The sequence below is a fragment of the Columba livia genome, chromosome Z (genome assembly GCF_036013475.1).
Source record: "Columba livia isolate bColLiv1 breed racing homer chromosome Z, bColLiv1.pat.W.v2, whole genome shotgun sequence".
NCBI classification, from domain to species: domain Eukaryota; kingdom Metazoa; phylum Chordata; class Aves; order Columbiformes; family Columbidae; genus Columba; species Columba livia.
Window position 1 is genome coordinate 20882309 of NC_088642.1, and position 21684 is coordinate 20903992.

General features: G+C 42.4%; 2 protein-coding genes across 5 annotated transcripts in view; one reads left to right on the forward strand and one right to left on the reverse strand.

The window, feature by feature from the left end:
• Positions 1-67: 67 nt before the first annotated feature.
• Positions 68-14347, forward strand: SKP2 (S-phase kinase associated protein 2). 2 transcript variants are annotated; one of them, XM_065047566.1, is made up of 10 exons: positions 68-223; positions 996-1255; positions 2069-2180; positions 2449-2592; positions 3164-3298; positions 8166-8264; positions 9815-9942; positions 10322-10373; positions 10923-11030; positions 12192-14347. In XM_065047566.1, exons 1-10 carry the CDS (start codon positions 216-218, stop codon positions 12403-12405), a joined length of 1260 nt encoding a protein of 419 aa, XP_064903638.1. In that variant the 5' UTR covers positions 68-215; the 3' UTR covers positions 12406-14347. The 2 variants fall into 2 exon arrangements, with proteins under 2 accessions (XP_064903638.1, XP_064903639.1); XM_065047567.1 differs by lacking the exon at positions 12192-14347 and adding an exon at positions 11750-12093.
• Positions 14348-14991: 644 nt separating this feature from the next.
• The window catches only part of NADK2 (NAD kinase 2, mitochondrial), a 33293-nt gene continuing 26600 nt past the window's right edge, over positions 14992-21684 (reverse strand). For all 3 annotated transcript variants that reach the window (XM_065047565.1, XM_065047564.1, XM_065047563.1), the window contains exons 9-12: positions 20428-20483; positions 20291-20344; positions 19719-19842; positions 14992-17800 (exon numbers count right to left, since the gene is read on the reverse strand). In XM_065047565.1, coding sequence (XP_064903637.1) covers positions 17662-17800; positions 19719-19842; positions 20291-20344; positions 20428-20483 — 373 coding nt within the window. In that variant the 3' untranslated portion in view covers positions 14992-17661. The remainder of the gene's footprint in view (positions 17801-19718; positions 19843-20290; positions 20345-20427; positions 20484-21684) is intronic.

The window sequence follows — 21684 nt, forward strand, 5'->3', positions numbered from 1 at the left end:
GGGACTGGACTGGATGACCTGTGCGCTCCCTTCCAGTCCCTGACATTCCGGGATTCCGTGAAGGCGTGCGCGTGGCGAACTACAACTCCCGGCAGTATGTGCGGCGGGCGCCTACCGGCTTCCGGCCGGCCGGGTCTGCCCCGCGCGCGCGGCGGGACGGCGCGGAGCTGCAGAGCGCGGGGCCGCACGGAGCCGCCTCCCGGGCATCCGCCGCCATGCACAGGTACGGGAGAGGGGCAGCGCCTGCCGCCCGCAGCGCCTGCCGCCCGCAGCGCCATCCTCGCTGGCGGGGCGGGGGAGAACCGCGTGGTGCCCGGGCTGTGCGCGAGCTCTCGCGGAGACGTGCGCGGTTTCCCCCTCCGCCCGGGGGTGTGCGTGGGAATCCGGTAGCGCGCACGGGTCCCGGAGAAGCACGCGTGGGTTCTTGAGGGCCCCCAGGTGTTTGGGGCGGGGGTGCGTGCGTGGATCCCCCGGGGTGCCTGGCAGCGGGGACTTGCGCGCCCGAGGCCAGGGCGGGAGGCACAGCGTGCCGCGGGGTCCCGCGGCGGGCGGAGCAGGAACCGGCCCCCGGGCATCCCGCCGGCGGCGGCGCCCCCGCTGCGCGCCCAGGGCCTTGCTGCTGGCGCCCGACGGCCGCCCCGCACCCCCCGCGCCTTCCCGCCGTCCGCCCCTTCCCGCCCCTCTCCGGCGGCGGGTGCCGGGGCCGCGGTCGGAGCCCCGGCGCTGCGCGGCCTGCGCCGCCGCAATCGGCTGCTTTGGTCAGCCCCCTGCTCGCCTCGCCGCTCCGTCCTCGGGCGGTCGCTAGCGTGAAGCCGCCCGGCCGGGCCCGCACCCCTCCGCTGCGGCCGCTCCATGTGCGCCAAGCACCCGCAGCTTTAGCTGGAGTTACTGGCCAGCACGTGTGACTGTGAAATGCTGCAGTACAGGGAGCCCCATCCTGTGGTTGGTGTCAGCCTGGGTACATTAAGATCTGGTGGGTTTTGATGTGTCCTCAGAAAACACCTCCAGGAGATCCCATCCTCCAGCAGCAATGTTTCCACCAGCTTCACCTGGGACTGGGACTCTAGCAAGACGTCGGAGTTTCTCTCTGGCATGGGAGTGTCTGTCCTTAAGAAGGACAAGCTGGGCAATGAAAACACGCCGCAGGACCTGGTGGTGTCATCCTGTCCTCCTCAGAAACGGCAGAAGGTGAAGGAGAAGGAAAGAGACTTTGTCATTGTGCGCCGGCCTCGGCTGCTCCGAGAGCCAGAGTCAGGTACCATCATCCTGCTCCAGGTTTCATTGGCTCTTCAGTAGAGATGGAAAGTGGGCATCACAAGTCATTAGTACTATATTCTTTACTTTTTTTGCTCTCTCCCAGAAGAATATGATTTCTAAATCTGGTCGCTTTCCAGCTTGGGCCATTAAGTCCTGTTTTATACAAGCCTTTAAGCAGAGGTGGTGTGTCTGGCTCCAGAACTGTGACCCGTGTCAGCCATGGTTGTCTCCTGCTGGGCCCTGCCAGCCCGCCTGTGTGTGCCTGGGGATTGTGCTGCATGTCCCTGTGTCAGTCCTTGCTGCTGGGGGCTTGTGTGGCACCTTGGTCCAGCATGGCCTTGAGCTGCATCTGTTGTGCTGCCCAGGGGGCCCATTCCAGCAGATGTTTTGCTCACATACCAAGCAGGGCCAGGCTCTTCACAAAATGTGGCTGCAGCTGCCAGATGAATATAGATTATTGGCACTGCCATCCCCAATATAATCCACCCGGAAATCCCCATGTGAATGGTAACACCTTCTGGAGCCTTTTATCTGCTCATGAGAAGTTGAGATCACACCACGTCCTTTCAGATCAGATAATTCTTGGGGGGTCATATTTAGCACGCGTGTTTTAAGGAAAAAGCTTGGCATTTGCCAGACATAAGAAGGCAAAGATTGCCGTAACGTCTTCAGCCTACAATGAAGAACTGAAATGGGGATGAGGTGGTGGGCTGACAGTGTAGCCTTCAGAGACTAGAGGTGTTTTTAGCAACCAAGCCAAACAAGGCATTTGATCAGCTTTAATTAAAACATGTTTCCTCTTTCCTTAAAGGTGTTTCTTGGGATGCACTTCCAGATGAATTGCTTTTGGCAATCTTTGCTTATTTGCCCCTATATGATTTGTTGAAAGTTTCCCAGATTTGCAAGAGATGGCATCATCTTTCGTAAGTATTACTTCTTATCATTTAGCAATAAGAAAATCTTTGCTTCAATAGACTGTTAAATGGTCTGGTTCTCACCTTGTTTATTCCTGTGTAATTCAATCTGTGCTCTATGTGGGTTAAATGTATGTATAATCAAATGCGGCTCGCATTTTAACATTAGAAAGTTCTATTAAATGGCTTCCCTCCTCTCAGTGTTTAGTGACACTGTGGTTGTACTCATAGTTCTGACCCTTAATAACTCACTAACAAGTAAAATTCTGTGCCTTAGGTTTGATGAATCTCTGTGGCAGACTCTTGATCTGACTGGTAGAAATCTGCTGCCAGGAGTGATTGGACGGTTGCTGCCTGCAGGTGTTACTGTGTTCCGTTGCCCAAGATCATGTTTGTGGAATCCGCTGTTTAAAACGAGCAAGTAAGGCTTTTTCTGTGTGTTCTGGATCCTGAAACTACATCTCAAGTATTCACAGTTTCTCTTGATCTTTGGTTTCAAGGTCTCCACCAGTAGTAGCATTTGTGCTGTACTCTGGAGTGTGGAACAGCTGATCAGTGGTTGGGCGGGTCTTCAAGTAAGAGGAACTGCATTCACCCGTGTCAGTTATTTAAAACCAATTTAATGCCATTTTTGAAAATATCAAGAACTATTATCTATTTGCAATTTATATCTCATAGAACCATGAATTGCCAACATCTCCAGCATTTTAATATGGGAAACTCAACAGAATTCTGTAACTCCAGCAGGATAGATTTTCAGCTGTTATGATCAATCTTGAAAATTTCTTGAAGATAGAGGTTCTGCAGTTTTGGCTGGTAGCTTAGCAGTAGGTCCAGTGAGCTTAGTAGTATGTCCAGTGTGCAGCTGAATACAACAGTATAATTTTTTTTCTTCAAACTTTGCATTGTTTTAGTGCATTATTTGTGGTGTGGGGAATTTGTGGAGTGGGTTTGAATGCAATTTCAGTAACTTGTCTTTCTCCTTTTTTTAGACCTCTCAAAGTTCAACATATGGATTTGTCGAACTGCACAGTGTCTGTTGAAGATCTCCAGAGTATTCTTTGTTGGTGTGAAAGGCTGCAGAACCTCAGCTTGGAGGGACTAGTGCTTTCTGATGACATCATCAAGTGAGTGTCATGTTTGGGAATATTCAGTAAATACCTCTTGTTTGGTGCTATCATCTTGTGCAAGGCTGGCAAACAAATGTAGTTGAGAGTTGCTTATTGTGGTAGTCTTTTGAAATGGCACCCCACAGAGCTAGCTGGCAGGCTGAGTGAGCGGCCTCTTTCCTCTCTGTCCTCCAACAGACAAGGAGGAAACACTCCTCTGGAAGAGTGTTTCTTGGTGGCTTTTTTTTAATTCCCCAAAGTAGTGGGAGCCTGAGAACTTGCACATCTCTCTAGGATTTATGTGTCCATTGGCTGTTCCCACAGCAAGCTGTACAGCAGATCTACTTTTATTTTCCATTTTCTGTTCTCCAAAGAGAACTTTGTGTTTGGGTTACAGGTTACTTTTTATTTTAAAGGGTCACAGCAGCCCTCCCATCAGATGCTTGTTTTGCTTCTGTGTGGTTTCTCACTTCTTTGTTGAACTCCACACTGAGTGTTTGGAAAATTAGATTCTGTCAGATGAACTGTTGTTTGGTTAAACTGGAAAGACACTAATAGGTGTGTGGTCAACCTGCTGTTCAATCACATCAGGTGGTTGTAGACATGCCAGAGACCATAGGTCAGACAGCAGAAACTCTGAGTGTCCTGCTTTTTACTTCTGGGCTCTCTGATGCCTTCTTCACACCAGAGAAGTCAAAAAAAAAAGGCACAAATAAAGCAATATAGTTTGGCTTTTGATACCAGATTAAAAGTATCTGAAAACTGGGTACTAATTAGCACCAATGATGGAATTCTGTTGCCTTGTGTACAAATAATAGATACCTGGTGTAAGGATTTTTCCAGGTTGGGCCAACTACATGTCTGCTCTGGTGTTTCAAACAAATGCATTCAGGGGGATGCTATCTGGACATGTGTCTTCACACAATCACACAATGGTTGGGGTTGGAAGGGACCTCTAGAGATCATCTAGTCCAACCTACCTGCTAAAACAGCTACGCCTAGAGCAGATCGCACAGGCGGGTTTTGAATGTCTCCAGAGAAGGAGGCTCCACAACCTCTTGGGCAGCCTGTTCCAGTGCTCTGGCACCCTCAAAGTAAAGAAGTTTCTCCTGATATTCAGATGGAAACTCCTGTGCTTCGATCTGTACCCACTGCCCCTCGTGCTATTGTTGGGCACCACTGGAAGGAGTCTGGTCCCATCCTCTTAACAACCACCCTTGAGATATTTTTAAACATTGATAAGATCCCCTCTTAGCTTTCTCTTCTCCAGGCTGAACAGACGCAGCTCTTTCAGTCTCCCCTAATCATCTTTGTAGCCCACTGCTGGACTCCCTCCAGTAACTCCTTGTCCTTCTTAAACTGGGGAGACCAGAACTGGACACAGAACTCCAGATGCACCGTCACCAGGGCAGAGTAGAGGGGGAAGACAACCTCCCTTTACCTGCTGGTTACACTTTCGGTAATGCACCCTAGGATACCATTGGCCTTCTTGGCCACAGGGACACATTGTTGACTCACGGTCAACCTGTTGTCCACCATAACTCCCAAGTCCTTCTCTGCAGTGCTGATTTCCTGCAGGTCCACACCTAACCTGTACTGGTGCCTGGGGTTATTCCTCTCCAGGTGCAGGACCCTGCACTTGCCCTTGTTGAACTTCATCAGGTTCTTCCTTGGCCATTCCTCCAGCCTGTCCAGGTCTCTCTGGATGGCAGCACAGCCTTCTGGTGTGTCAGCCCTTCCTGCCAGCTTGGTGTCATCAGCAAACTTGCTGAGGGTGCATTCAGTTTCTTCATCGAGGTCATTGATGAACAGGTTGAACAGGACTGGACTGAGTACTGGCCGCTGGGGAACCCCACTAACTACAGGTCTCCAAACAGACTTTGTTCCATTGATCACAACCCTCTGAGCTCTGCCATTCAGCCAGTTCATGATCCATCTCACTGCACTCATCCAGCCTGAACTTCCTGAGCTTTCCTATGAGGAGGTTGTGAGAGATGGTGTAAAAAGCCTTTCTGAAGTCAAGGTAGGCAATATCCACTGCTCTTCCACTGTGTATCAGCCAGTCATGCCATCACAGAAGGCTATCAGATTGGCCAAACATGATTTCTCTTTGATGAACCCATGCTGACTACTACTGATACTTCTTTTCCTCACATGCTTGGAGAGGACGTCCAGAATGAGCTATTCCGTGACCTTTACACTGATGTGACTAGAGTGATGTTGCCTTTCCTCCAGTCCTCAGGCACCTCTCCTGCGCTCCAAGACCTTTCAAAGATGATGGAGTGTGACTTAGCAATAACATCTGCCAACTCTCTCCACACTCTTTGGTGCATCCCATCAGGGCCCATGGGTTTGTGCATGTCCAGTTTGTGTAAATGATCTGTAACCTGCTTCTCCTCAAGCAAGGGAACCTTTTGCCTGACTTCCTCTTCTATCTCTAGGGTCTGGGATTCCTGAGGGTCAGTTTTAGCAGTAAAGATGGAAGCAAAGAAGGCATTCAGTAACTCTGTCTTCTCTGTATTGTCTGTCACCAGGACACCCTTCTCATTCAGCAGTGGACCTACATTTTCTCTAACCTTCCTTTTGCTGCTGATGTACTTGAAGAAGCCCTTCTTGTTGTCTTTGACATCCCTGGCGAGGTTTAATTCCAAGTGAAGCTTGGGTTTCATCACTGAATCCCTGCACACTCTAATAGTCTCCTTGTATTCTTTCCAGGTCATCTGTCCCTTTTTCCGCATTCCATAAACATCCTTCTTCCACCTGAGTTTTGACAGGAGCTCCTTACTCATCCATGCTGGCCTCTTACTCTCGTTGCTTGATTTCTTGTTCATAGGGATGCATCAGTCTTGAGCTTGGATGAAGTGATGTTTGAATATTAACCAGCTCTCTCAGAGCCCCCTACCTTCTAGAGCCCAAACCCATAGGATTCTTCTAAGCAGAACCCTGAAGAGGCCAAAGTTTGCCCTGCTGAAGTCCATGGTTTTAGTCCTACTTATTGTCATGCTTCCTCCACACAGGATCCTGAATTTTGCCATCTCATGGTTACTGCAGCCAAGGCTGCCCCCAATTTTGACATCTCCAACTAATTATTCTTGGTTTGTTAGGACAAGGTCTAGCAGTATGCTTCTCCTCATCGGCTTCACCACCATCTGTGTCAAAAAGTTGTCGCCAATGATCTGTAGGAGCCTCCTGGACTGTGCGTGCTTAGCTGTGTTACCCACCCAGCAGATGTCAGGGTGATTGAAGTCTCCCATGAGAACCAGGGCATGTGATTGTGATGTTACTTCCAGCTGTCTGTAGAAAGCCTCAACAGCTTCCTCCTCCTGATCTGGTGGCCTGTAGTAAACTCCCACAACAGTGTCCCCCTTGTTAGCTTGTCCCTTAATTTTTACCCATAAAGATTCAACTCGCTTGTTGTCCCCCTACCCAGGCAGAGTTCAAGACATTCAAGTTGCTCTCTCACATGAAGTGCAACTCCTCCACCTTGCCTGGTTGGCCTGCCTTTCCTGAAAAGTACATAGCCCTCCATAGCAGCATTCCAGTTGTGCACTGTCCCACCATGTCTCTGTAATAGCAATGCCGTCGTGGTCCTGTGAACACGCATAGATCTCAAATTCTTGCTGTTTATTCCCCATGCTACACGTCTTGGTGTACAGTCACTTCAGTTAAGTACTCAAGCATGCGGGTTCCTCATCAGGGGTACAGAAAGATCTGCAGCTGTGCATACCCTTAAGGTGGTTGGCCCTCTGGTTCTCATCCTTGGAAACAGCTAAGGAATGTTTGTCACTACTCTGATTGGTCTGGCATGTTCCCTAGTTGGACATGATTGTGTGAGCATCACCACTTTGGACCCCACCCCCCAAGCTTGTCAATTTAGAGCCTGATTCACCTCACCCCTCTGTGCTTGCAGTCTCATCCCACAGCATGTTTTGTTCTAGAATAACCTCCATCTTGCAGAAGTGTGACTTCAGAAATGGGATGATTACTTTATCTTTTGTAGAGTTACAGTCACCTCTGATAAGCCATGGTTCTCCTCATCCACTCCACTCTGGTGAGACCCCACCTGCAATACTGCATTCAGCTCTGGGACTCCCAACATAAGAGGCATGTGGACCTGTTGGAGCATGTCCAGAGGAGGGCTGTGAAAATTATCAGAGGGCTGGAACAGCTCTGCTGTGAGGACAGGCTGAGAGAGTTGGGGTTGTTCAGTCTGGAGAAGTGAAGACTCCAGAGAGACCTTATATCTGCCTTTCAGCACCTAATAAGGCCCTACAAGAAAGCTGGAGAGGGACTTTTTACAAAGGCAGGTAGTGATAGGACAAGGGGTAATGGCTTTAAACGGAAAGAGGGGAGATCTAGATTAGATATAAGGAAGAAATTCTTCATCATGAGGGTGGGGAGGCACTGGCACAGAGAAACTGTGGGTGTCCCATCCCTGGAAGTGTTCAAGGTCAGGTTGGATGGGTTTTGAGCAACCTGGTCTAGTGGAAGGTGACCCTGCCCATGGCAGGGCGTTTGGAACTAGATAATTTTTAGGGTCCTTTCCAGCCCAAACCATTCTATTATTCTGTGGTATGTGTTTAATGGCATGTAACAGGAGAAGATGAAAATAAATTGTTTCCTTCTAAACTTAGTAGTTTATAAATATGCAAACTTTTCAGGAGTGTCAGGTAAGTATCCCTTTCAAAGTTTTACTGTGATGCAGTAAGTACAGAGCTGAGATCCTTAGTCAATCTTAGGCTGGTCAGTTTGCTAAAGATGCAGTGGGGCCTGTTTAACAAATAATTATGTGCTGGGGTCTTGGCTCTTAATCACACATCCTAGCAATGCAAGCAATGTTCCAACATTTAAATTTTATCAGACCTTTTTTTTTCCTTCTCTACAGGAGTATTGCTAAAAATCCCAGTTTGATCCGACTGAATCTCTGTGGGTGCTCAGGGTTTTCTGCAGAAGCATTGGAGCTGATGTTGAGCAGCTGTTCTATGTAAGATAAAAATAGTTTTTGCCATTCCTACTTAGTTCCATTTCTGAGAAAAATGATACTTTTTATTTTTTCCATAGACATGTCAATTGTACTTGTCTTTACTATCATTTTTATGAGCCTCTTTGTGTTCCTAGATGTCTAACAGTTGGTTGTTAGCTGAACAGTCAGGTAGTTTCTCCCTATCAAGTTATTTTCTTCTTTAATAGGAAAAACGTACTCTAGTAGTTTTTCATGAGTTTCCTTAATCATCCTTAAAGGAAGTCTTGTTAGTGAGTAAATCCCATTTACGTTCCTTTGATTATAATGTAAATTTGATTTTCTTCATGAAAGCACTATGTGGTCCTCACAAAGTGAAAGTATGGGGTTTTTTTCTGAAACTGAAAAGTGGAATCCCAGAGCTCCTTTTGCAGAGTACAGCATGAATGGCAGAAAACATTGTGCCTTTCCATCCATGATAGAATAGTCCTTCAGTAACCTTCTGTTTCTTGAAGCACTGTGTTTAGATTGACAGCTCAAATAATTAAACCATCTGGCAGGAAGTTGCTGAACTGAGCCCCAGTCAATCTGGGATTTATATCCTGATCTTTCCGCTGACTTCCTGTGAGATGCTGGACAATCTATTTAATCTTTACTTCTGCAAAAGCATGTTTTTAATCAAGTTCCAAGTTAATGGACAGACAAAGCCCTAATCTTTCTCTGCCTCTCATGGGTAGATAACGCTTTCTATTGCTTGGTCTGATTACTTGGATCATGAGCTCTTTAGAGAATGGCAATCTGTACAGTGCACAGTGAACAGCAGATGGCAAACCTGATCCTAGGAATGCTAGTGTCAACTTAACTGTTTGTTTTTTCATTTACGCAGAGATTGCCAGCTAAATACTCTTGTTGTGCTCTTCATTTTGTCTTTGTCCTCTGATTACAACACCTGCACAAAACAGTTTGTCCCAGCCAGGAATGGTGATAGGCTATAGGTAGTCAAGCATATAAAAGAGAGTTAAGGTCACAGAGAGTTAAGGCCAGTGCTTATATGAAACTATGAAGTATTTTATCCTAATTAGGATTAATTGGTCATCTGACCAAGGCTGATAAAGGATAGTCTTTTTTCTTACTCAATGTGAACATCTGTTCAGTAGTAACAGATTCAGGTCATGCACCAGAAGCAAGATGAAAAGACAGTGTCTCCCCTTGGCAGTCCTGAGAGAGAACCATTTCACTTCCTAAGATTTTGTTGAATCATTCCAGTTGGAGGTCACTTTGGAAGTCACTTTAACCCTTTGTTCAGAGCGGGGCCTAAATTCAGGACTGGCCAAATTGATGAGGATGTTTTCTGGTTGGAACCTGAAAACCTGCAAAGACAGATTCCACAGCCTCGCTGGGCAACATGCTCCAGTCCTTAATTGTAGTGAAATTTTTAGGAATGAATACAGGAAGTTGGTAATAGACATGTTAAAAGTTTTTGCCTTAAAAGTATCAACTGTAATAGATAATATTAGAACTCAAACTGTATTTCAGTTGTTCTTCCAAACAACTCTTTGTTCATTTGTGTGTAGGTTGGAGGAGCTGAACTTGTCCTGGTGTGACTTCACAGCCACCCATGTCAAAGCAGCAGTCAATCATGTTACTTCAAAAGTAATTCAATTAAATTTAAGTGGATACAGACAGAATCTACAAATGGCAGGTAAATAGCAGCATGGCAAGCTTTTATCCCACTACGGGATAAAGCAGCAGGCCATAAATTTTCTTCTGGTTGTTGTCTTGGTAGATTTCTACATCAATATTATTTGAATTATCCACTTGTTAAGTTGCTGGTGCATTTGACTTTTATGATCAGTTCTTTGGACAAAATGGATCTGTTTTGCTGAGGATTAAAAAAGTCCATGTAATGTATCTTGGTAGGCAGACTGTATACCGTTAAGTCTTACATGTGTATCTTTTTAACAAAATTGTGGGGGTCCAGTAGAGAAGATATGAACAAATGTATATGGAAGTGAGTATGCTGTATAAAGCACGTTTGTCTTATTACTGAAAGATGGACTGACTCTGTGACCTCTTTTCAGACGTTAAAACACTGGTGGAAAGATGTCCTTTCCTCACCCATTTAGATCTAAGGTAAGAAGACTTGTGCAGCTAGTCCTAAATCCCTGTGGTTCAGGGGATTGCAAACTCTGTTGCAGTGAAGGAATTACATAGCAGTAACTTATGATTGTGTAGGATTGCACAACCAGAAAACACTTTCTATGCTATGTGGCATGACCTAATCTGGAGCACATAACTAGCTTGAAGATGTATTTGTTACCTTAGCGTAAATATTATGTACATATATATAAGATTTGTTAACTAACAAGTGATTGTAGGCAGTAGGTACAATGGAATGAAATATTTAGATGCATACAGTTAATGAGCTTAGCATTCTAGAGAGGGTTTAGTTCAGCTCTGATACAAATTTGCTACTTGGCCATAGAACGGTTTAAAAAAAAGGTATTTTAATTGACTAGGTAAAAATCAAAATATATTTTGAAATCTCAGTGTGTAAAGTAATTATCTTCTCATGGCATGAGAAGTTCATATTCATTAAATTTCTCAGTCTGAATTTTGGAAATAACCAAATTTACTGCTGCTTTATACTTAAACCTCTATTTCATATGCTTTCATGTACAGCGACAGTGTGATGTTGAAGCCTAAGTGCTTCCAGTATTTTCATCAACTCATCTTTCTAGAACATCTGTGTCTTAGCCGATGTTATCAGATATCACCTGCTGCATTAGTGTAAGTAATCTTTAAATGGCTTTAGTTCGCTATTCATACAGAGGGTAAGTTAATTTAAGCTTGCTTTATTTTAGGTTTAAAATTGCAAGTACTGTTTTGAAAAACTGACTGGTATGAGGAATTAAGAAGGAACTGAGATAAAATGACTGTTAGTGTGTAGCCTTGAGAATCCAGACTGGAACCAAAGGTATCTGAGATAAGGTTTCCATTATGTCAGTCTGTGCCCATGGAACTTGCTGCTCAGTGTGTGCACCGTGTCTTCCTTCAATAGCGTGATACTGCTGGTGCCCATTGCTGAGAGGTGCAGCGGGAGGTTCCAGTCCTGCCAGTGACCAGGACCGGTATCAATCTTAGGCTTTCAGTTACGCAGCAAGGAAGGTGTAGTGCTTTGAAGAGTTACCAGAGCTGACAGTACTTGCTGACTTGCTAATCTCTTTATATTCCTTTGCTTTTTGTGTGCAGCTGTGTCAGTTATTGGTTGCCGCTGAAACACAGCTTAGTTCCTTGGTGGGTTTTTCCTGCCTTTTATTAGTATAGCAGCTATCCACCTAAATCTTCTCAGGAAGGATGTCAATCCTAAGTAAATGATCAACACCAAGGTGTTTTGAGAGGAACAGGACTATCAAAATGGGAATCTGAAGAACGTTTTCTGTAGCAGTGTGTGCTGTCATAAGCTTGTGTGTCTCTGCCTTTTGATTTTGTCCATTACTTGCTTACAGATTCACAGTTCACATGATGACTGGGAAAACGTGAAGCAATCACGAACCCAGGGCTGGCTGCTTTCCAAAATGTCCCAGCAAACTGGAGGCTGATAGTACCTACGGGCTTGTGTCCTCTGAATGATAGCCTGAAGCTTCATGTGAGGCAGTTCCTTCCACTTGTTATAAATATTTAAGTCCAGGGAAATGGAATGGGAGGAACCAGTTTGTTTTCACTGTGTCTGAGAGAAACAGCAAGAAGCAATTTATTCAGCCGGTTTCCTGAATTATCAGTACGGAGAACTAGTTTCAATTAAATATGTGCTTTTAAGAAGTGGGAAGGGGAATTTAGCTTAAGTAGTTCTCTTCTAAAAAAATAGTAGAAATGCAGTTATGTAGTTTGGCTACAGACTGGAAAAAAAAGTTCAGGTTAATGATTAGTTTCTTATTTTTCTCCTTCTAGAGAACTTGGTGAAATTCCAACATTAAAGACTCTTCAGGTATTTGGAATAGTGACTGATAGCTCTCTACAGCTTCTCAAGGAAACACTTCCTGACATGAAGATCAATTGTTCACATTTTACAACTATTGCAAGGCCAACTGTTGGCAGTAAAAAGAACCATGAGATTTGGGGCATCAAATGCAGGTTGACGCTGACAAATCCTAGTGGCTTATGATCACATGTACAATGTTCTGGATGCAATGGACACGCTGCGTGTAGTGAAGCTCCTTACAAAACAGAGTGCTGGAGCACCTTTAATCATAGTACTGTTTTTGTAAAAAGCATTCTAATTTCTTAGTGCCTTAATGTAGTTTCATAAATATTTTTACAGTATTTTTTTACTTAAAGTCTTTAGGTGACCTGATCTGATGATCTATGAGCAATTGCAGAATTTTTCTCTAAGTCATTTTTTTTACAGGAGAGCTTTTTTTTAAAAAATAAAATTATGAAACAGTCATGGTAATTAAATAGTGTCAACCTCTGGCAATTGTTGCAGGTTCTGATGGGGCTTTTGTTGCTCCAAGGTGTTCTTAAAGGTGTTTTTGGTTAACTCTTACCAGCAATGAAACTCCTGAAATAGCTTGTAGAGGTGCTAGATATATTATTAAGGGTTCTAAAAAAAATGTCTTGGTCTGAGTTTACAGAACTCAAAATTAATCATCATATTAAACCTATTCAAATCCTTAATTGAACAAGATGTACAGTAAGATAAGAAGCTACCTGCTGTTTAGAGAGGAACAGAGGACGGAGTCTGAATTCACCAAACCTGAAAACGGTAAATTGTGGAAGGGATGTCTACATAAAAGCAGATAAGAGACAACTCAGTACTGTACAAGTTAAGATGTGGTATAAAGGAGCTACACTGAAGTTTAACAGGTAACATCTATGTTTAGTATTCTTCATTGTTAGCAAAATACAATCTGAAAACCTCAGTCAGAACAAGGATCTGTAAAAGTCGGTGCTGGCTATCAATTGTTTCATGTCGTGGTGCTAGGTTTTCTGATCAGGTATTACAGAACCTCTATGTAGCTTCTGTAATCTTGATATCAGATAAAACTTCTTTAAAATATTATCTTATTTCCTTTAAAGAGTAATATCTTTAAACTGCAACTGGTGAGTTGGCAGAAATACTGCAGGAGGGCTCAAATGCTTCTAGATCTCAGACCAAAAAAAACACCTGGGACTGCAGCGTAAGAGCACTCAAAGGAAGAGATACTTTGGTGCTATTGACACCAGTTTCTCTTTTGGAATAGCTTGTTTGTTGTATCATTTCACTTCTTGTACCTATAACACTGACCACTACTGTTTAATGTTGGTTTGGTTTTTTTTAAAGTCTCATGGAAAGCTGAGTAGTTGTCCAAAACAAAACAAAACCAAGCCAAAATAAACCCCAGCCAACAATGAAAAAAACCAAAACCAAGCTAAGGAAAGGGATGGGCAATGACTTTAAATAAAACTTTGATCTGGGCCCTCATGCATAAACCCAGAATGTTCCAGCAGGTGTGTTAGTTGATTAAGTCCTAGGGCAGAACTTGCACCCTGCATAGGGCATGAGTGTGCAGCTGTTCCATGAATGGAATAAGTGAGCAAGTGGTGAATTTAATCACAGATGTTTTAGGTTACCCTACAGCATTACTGTATAGCTGTTGCCTAGTTATAGTGTTCACCATCACAGTCTGAAAGAGTTTGGGAATAAATCCCTGGTTGTACAGATTACTTACTGTGGAAAGCTGTATGAGTATTAGTTTTATATTGAATTCACTTTTCTATAGTGTAGAAAATACAGCACTATCTCATTAATCTGTTCTAAATTGTTTCATTTTTTATTAAACAGAGTGTAATTAACACTTGAGTTGCTAATGGGCTTTTGCCCCTTAGAGAGGAGTAAATGGAAAACATATCTTATGAAAGATGGAGTGGAGAAGTGATGGGAGGTTTGGGGATACTGAATATTGGAGATTCTACTGCTTCACAATTTGCAGCCTTAGGTTTATGCCTTAAATTGCTTCAAGGAAAAAAAAAAAATCTTTGCAGCACTATTGTAAATGCTTCTTCTCCCTTTGCACAATGTAACACAATACAACTTCTCTTGCATTTAATAAAGATTAAGGAATTGCTATGTTGTATGAAGTGACTGATGAATTGGAGAACACTTGCTGACTTGGTACCAATTTTGTGTCATGAGATTTAAAAAAAGAAGATAAATTTGTGCAAGCAATATCTGAACAGTGGTGGTTTAGAGGACAGGGTGTTATACATTTAGCATTTAATAGACTGCTTGGGGATAGTAGTATGGCTTTAGCTAGAAGAAGTAGTCCAGAACTATTTTAAGTACCAGGTTCAGTTTTGGAAGGGGCCGAACATTTCTGTTGCAGGTCTATCGGTTATGATGGCAGCTGTAGCATAGTGTGAGTTAGCATAATGTAATATAACATAATCTAATATAGCATAATATATAATATATATAGTAATATATATTATATGCATTATAATATATATGTGATATAATATATAGATAATGTAGCATAGCATAATGGAAGTCCTCTGGGTAGGGTGTACCACTGACCTTTTCCTAGCTGAAAAAATCATTTGGTAGCTCCAGGCAACTCATACCAAAAACTGCTGCATAGATAAGCTCTGTGTTCTACCTAAAGCATTGAAGTTTAAAAACCACTGTTTTAAAAAGCTGCACAGTAAGTGAGAAGCTGAGCTCTTTAAACACTTTTGAAACTACTGAAATAAGGCACAGGAGACCTTCATGTATCTATTAAGTTTTTAATTTTTATTACATAATGTATAAACACCACTTTTTAAAAAAAAGCCAAGAATGACAGGTCAAGTTTAGCAGAACACAGTGTGGACTGGCAGTTAACGAAAATACTATGGATTGATTCAGCTTATATAAGAGGTGCAGAGTTCACTGTTCAGGCAGACTAAATCAGTGTTAAACCAGAAAAGCAGCCCTGTCGTGGAATACTGTCTACCAGGTAAGTTCTCGGTACTGCAATCCCTTGTGATAAAGGATCCTACAATTCTTACTAGCTGCTTACTGCTCATCTGTTACAGATCTCTGAATCATCCTAGTTATTTAAACCAAGCATTCACTAGTAAATGCTTCAACAGAAGTGCAATTTAATACAGACAAAACCAGTAGAGGCCACTCATGAGTAGATCAAGTTTACATTTTGCTAAGCAAGTTAGGAATTTGACTGTGAAATCTCTTACTAAGCCCTAAAGCAGATCATACGTTGGCTCTGTAGGGCCTGAAAACACTGTCTTTTAGTCTCAATGTTTGTAACAAGGAATGACAGGCATCTTTAAGAGGTATGTACCCTGATCAGACTCATAGGTCTCTGTGAAAGCATGACAGCACACAAATGTCTCCAAGTAGGGGACAGGGTTTCTGTTGTGAATTTGTCTATGCAGGTTTTCAAGGACACTTTCAATACCGAAACCGCTGATCTAACACAGTGGTAAAGTCATAGGAAGTCATAAATTAGTGTTACTGGCATTGGTTGGTTGGGTGGGTTTCTTTTAATCTTAACAGCATCTTGACTAGTGTACTAGACAGAGGCACATAAACCATCCTTAAGTGGTTATAGATGGATTAGGAATAGTTTAAACACCTTGGTCTTTGTGCATCCAACTTTCTAAAGAAAGATCACTCTTTTGCATCTCTACCTTTATACCAATTTTGCAGATTATTTTAGACACTAAGAGCTGTATTGTGATAGTTCCTTAACATACATAGTTTTGAAAGAGTATTTGGTTACTTTGATTATCCCCTTGTCTGCAATCCTGATAACTCAAGCAGACAGTGTAAATAACAATCTACAGCACACTTAAAAGGTGAAATGTACACAAACAGTGACAGCTTATTCAAAGAGCTCCATCCGTATCACATTTTCCTAGAATTGAATGGTCTGGTCAAATCTGTTTCGTCTAAGTTCTGGTTTATAGTGAGTACAAACACTTCAGTAGCAGAAGGAAAAATGCTTTATCCACTTCTTCCATCTATAAAGATCAGTTTACATTTTTTGATTGGCAATAAATACACTGATTGGCCACACCAGAAAATGTTTCCATTAGACCTGAGAACATCTGTTGAAGAAGTCTCTCCATTCAAAAGTAGTGGGAAGAAAACTCACTTTTGGAAATAATCTGTAGACAGAACAAAACACATTTGTTTCAAGTCATGTAGCAGAAGTGTTCCTGCTGCAGGAATCTTCATTTTGTCAAATTCTGCCCTCTCATCTATGTAATTATCAGCACAGACTGTGAAAGGCAGTCATAGTTCACAGCTTCTCTAAAAAAACCTATCTGAAAAGTCCCTTCCTCTTCTCTAAGAGCCTTTTTTTCTACTATCAACTTGCTTACCTAACACATGATTACGGGCATGTAAAATTGAAATTAATTTGTTGCCAACTAGGTATCAGTAGAATTCCACATAAGATTGGAAATTTAAACTTTGTGGGGAAGTTAAAGACTCATACTTGGAAAACTGGGAGACATACAGGTACTAACTTGTGCTCCAACTACCAGCACACTGCATTCTTCAATTACAAAGAAACTCGGAACCTAAAATTCCAAACCATTCAACTTAATAAGGCCAAATATTTTCCTTAATGACAGCCACCTACATACACTATTGTGACTGAACATTGCTAGCTAGCTAACTCATTCAGTGAACGAATATATCTTACTTCAACGTGTGTCCTACACTTTGTATATTCCTGTTAAAGGGTTCAAGAACACCCTTGGGTTTCAAGTCCCTTTCTAGCCAAAGGGAAAAGGTAAGAGCCACCTCATTCAAGATATGATTAAACCAGACTTTTCATGAACATCTACAAAGTAGAAAAAATACTGGAAAAGGAAAAAAAAAATTGTCAGAAGTCGTATGAAACTACAAAGTTGTAAAATTTTTGAAAAGCATACAAAAGGTTTGTATTTCCATTTCTATTACATCAACATCAGAATTTACCAAAATCTATATATTCTTGCATCAGATCACCAGATTGACAGTCAACTTCTCTACAAAAGTTTTATGTATGAAGGTGTTTAGTTACATCAGTCCCAGACTGTTACTAAAAAACTGTACATCTCAGTATTTAATGCTACTGCCTTGATACCTAACCTATCTACCTGTGTTTAAAAAGAGCTTTTTCTCATGTTTGCCTTACAGGTTAAAATGTCCATTTTCACTGAAGTTAGAGGTAAGACTTCCGATATATTTCTTTTACACCAGATGCAAAAAGAGCTTAAATATCAGGCTAAGATATCCCCAACCCAAAGGAATGAAAAGCTTCCTCCAAATGCTCTTGCATCCAAAAAGGCCAACTTCCAACTTAATGCAGCATTGTGATGTGCTGTCTATCCCCAGGAGTTCCCTTTCTGGATCCAGAATTGTTTCAGCAGAAAACACTAGGCTCCTTCATTCTTCCAGCACAACAGTGCACAGTGCATCCTCCGTATCAATCATTATTGATGCTATCGCCCCATCATTGAACTCAAAAGATGTTCCTCCATCTACAACCATACATGCATCCCAACAACGGGAACGGACACACACTCTGCAAAAATAAGAAAAAGTTTTCAAGAAACAGCTTAAAAAATAAAGTATTTCACACAAGCACTTATCTGAGCAAGAAGACTGGTTCTTGGACATTCATGTGCGTGGGTCAGTAAATGCTTAATCACACAGCAACATTCTTAAGAGAAGAATATTGTACCAAGCACTATAATCCCCCAACCTAACAGTTGTTCTTATAGACTTAGCAGAGTCCAGACAGAACTGGAGGACTTGCTACTAACCATCTTCCCCTTCATTTACCTTTAAAAGGAAAACTAAATCAAGCACTGGAATTTATTCTTCCACATATGCAGAAAGTAAGAACACTGTTAAATAAATAGTTCTCCAAACTTTTTTCATATTGCTGGATGAGAACTAACAGTTATGGCAGAGCAGCTGTAAGACTGCTCACACATGGATGTGCTTGATAATTTCTGACTTAGGCCCTGGTCTAGACAATGTTCTGATCTCCAAAACTGAATCAGCAATTATCCAGTGATTTTAAATTTTCATGAAGACACATCTTTAAGAAATTTGAAAAGCTTGGAAGCACAACCACAGTGTCAAAGCTTAACTGGTCGGTGCATCACTAAAACACAGCGAAGTCTGGACACTGCAGAAGAACATAAAGGCGTGTTCCACTCCTCCATTTCTCTCTGGGCAGCTACTATCTCAGAAAAGATAAATAAGAGCAATGGGAATACATGTCATGTCAAGAGCTAAGAACCTCTCTCATCTATTTGCCTTTTAAACCCCTCCAGGGATGGTGACTCAACAACTTCCCTGGGCAGCCTGTTCCAGTGTCTGACAACACGTTCCGGGGAGAAATTCCTCCTAATATCTGATCTAAACCTTCCTTGGCGCAAGTGGCCTAACTGAATTACCAAATAATTCAGTTTGGAATGGCACCTAGTCCAACCTTTCACTCAAAGCAGGTCTTACTTTAAAGACAGATTAGGTTGCTGGGCCCTTGCTCAGTCAAGTTTTGAGTATCTCCAAGGACAGTGAAAGCAGAATCTCTGGGTAACCTGTTCTACTGCCAGACTGTTCTCATTGTAATTTTTTTTTTCCTTTTCTAATCAGAATCTTACATCATATAAAATCATGTCTGTTGTCTCATATTCTGCTCTGAAAAGAGCTTAAGGCAGTCAGCTCTATAACTATCCATTAGTAGCTGAAGACAGCAACTGGGTCCACCCTGCTTAATCTTGCCCCCTCCAGGCTAAACAAAAGCTCCCTTTGAGCCTCTCCTTTATATACCATGTATTTCAACCCCCTAGTCATCTCAGTGGCCCTTTCCTGAATTCACTCCAGTTTGTCAATGCCTGTGTCTCACACCGAGAGAAACGGCACACACCCAAAACTGGGCACAATGACAGTTTTTTATTCTGTAAGATTGTGGATGGCTCAAACATTAAAAAGGCGTAACACAACACAGAAACATTTTCTTCCTGTTGTTATAAGAACAACACTCAAGCCCCTCAAAACACAAATTGGATGCTGGAACACTTCAAGTTAAACCCCTGGATTAGTTATACTTTGACAAACACACAGAATTCCAGAATGGTGGGGTTGGAAGGGACCTCTAGAGATCAACTAGTCCAACCCACCTGCTAAAGCAAGTTCACCCAGAGCAGATCACACAGGAATGTGTCCAGGTGGATTTTTAATGTCTCCAGAGGAGACTCCACAACCTCCCTGGGCAGCCTGTTCCAGGGCTCTGGCACCACCAAAGTAAAGATGTTTCTCCTCATGTTTAGATGGAACCTCCTGTGCTTCAGTCTGTGCCCGTTGCCCCTCATCCTGTCATTGGGCACCACTGAAAGGAGTCTGGTCCCATCCTCCTGACACCCACCCTTGAGGTATTTATAAACACTGATAAGCACAACTCTTCAGTGTCTGCTACAGCCAAAACTTACTTTGAAGAGAAGCCACGCTGCTGAGTACTTGAGAAAACTCTGTTTACAATAGGTTCTCGAATACTGAAAAACATCTTTGGTTCTTCTGGACTGTAGAGAAGGGACTCATTGTAATCATTTGTTACTGTAAATAGAGAAATCAGCCATTAGCTTTTTGCAGAGAAAATTAGTTATTCTCAGAAATGCACATTCCCCCAGGAAACAGCAGCTTCCCTACCAAGAGAGAATACTAAATCTTGCCATATGTTTAATTGCCTTCATCCAAAAAAAAAAAAAAATTAACTTCACAGACAATTCTTTCCATTCTATTGCATGATGAAAACTCAACAGGTCTCTTCAGGCAATTAAAGTGTCTCAAATCTCTTGGAGATCTGCACATACAAAAGTCTAAATAAGTGCTTTTATATCAAGTCACACATTTTGCACCAAATGTGCCTAAATAATTTTTCTAAGAATTACTACTATTGCAGGAGCACTAAAATACTGATAGCAGTGCCAAGTATTAAGAATATAAACAAAAGGAACTGGTCAAAGTTAACATATCTTAAAGAAATCTTGCCTTTTTCACTGACCTTTTTGTACTAGTTCCATGTTCAATGGCATATTCAAACCTCCATGCTTTTTAGCTGTTGAGCCAAGAGACAGAGCCCTAATTAGACAGGTGTATCTTTATATAAACTTGGCCAGTAATGCCACACTGTTCACTTACCTATCTTAAGGATCTCTTCAACAGCTTGATGTGCTACCTTGTTAATATTATAGGACCTAGACAGAGAAGTAGAAGTCTTGTTTGATAAGCAACACAACTTGGGAGAAAAACAAAACAAAACCAAAACTTGCATTGCATATAGAAGAACTATGTCCAACAACAGGAAGAAAGGAAAAATAAAGAATGCTATTAGATGTGAGCAGACATCAGATTCTTAAAATAAATCCCTTAAAGTTACTCATGGCTTGACCTGTGGCTTTCTGAACTTTAAGAATCCATTAAGTGAAGTCTTCAGGAAAGAAGAGCATGATACACAGGATGTAGTCTCCTTATCAATAATCCTCCTGCCTTAGAACCCAAATAATTGCTGATTTAAGTCTGCATTAGAAAAACTGAACCATGACGGTTCTACAGACTGTGTGTGTTCTTATCTCCTCTATCCATCTCCTGCTAATTAATTTCTTTTGCTAGTTCTCATTTATGAAACCAACACTTCTTAACAAATATTCTGCCTCTTTGTCTGTATCCTAAGGTGTGGGCTTGAATCTCACAAGAATCAGTGTATATGGAAAAGAAACAGTTAGATCAGGCACTTTTGCATTTGCCACATTTGCATGCCCAAGTCAAAATAAAACCTCAATCTGAACCAAATCTAAACTCTGATAAAAGTCTCCCTTCTGTGCCTGGGATCAAAAGAAATTAGTTATCAATCACAGCCTCAGCGCATCGGCACAGTGAACATCTCAGCCGCCCAGGTCTCTACACAGCTTAAAATCCTCACTCCAGCACTTCTGTCATGGCAGTAAAACACCTCAGACATCCACCATACACCTAACAGACTTCAGAGCTGCTGATGGTGCTTGTCCGAGGCTCCTTCTCTTTCACATGTTGCCTACCTGCAAGCCTGAGTAGAAACTAACAAGAAACTGAGATGCACAGTTTGAACTTGTTCTCTCTCAACTATTCTTTCATGCAAGTTTTGGCAGCTGAAGGAATGGCTCGGACATTTAAATGCCTCTCAGGCCAAGGAGGTCTGAAATCCCAGGAGAGTTCCCAGATCACAGGCTAAGGAAGATGACTCCGCTGAGCCTGAGCCTTGGTTTAGAAAAGTCCAGCAGCACACACTGCTTCCAGCAATGGAGATGGGCAATCCTGGAGTTGGGTCCCTGGTTCTGGGATTGCTCAGTACAGAGTGTATAAGCAAATGAAATGCATAAGAACAGCTTTGAACTAAGACTGTACATTCCCAAGGTACTG

What these genes read in the sequence shown, in the direction of transcription:
- SKP2 (XM_065047566.1), top strand. An exon ending in ATGTTGAGCAGCTGTTCTAT is followed by an intron (nt 8,265 to 9,814) that starts GTAAGATAAAAA and finishes ATTTGTGTGTAG; the next exon opens with GTTGGAGGAGCTGAACTTGT. An exon ending in CTCACCCATTTAGATCTAAG is followed by an intron (nt 10,374 to 10,922) that starts GTAAGAAGACTT and finishes TTTCATGTACAG; the next exon opens with CGACAGTGTGATGTTGAAGC.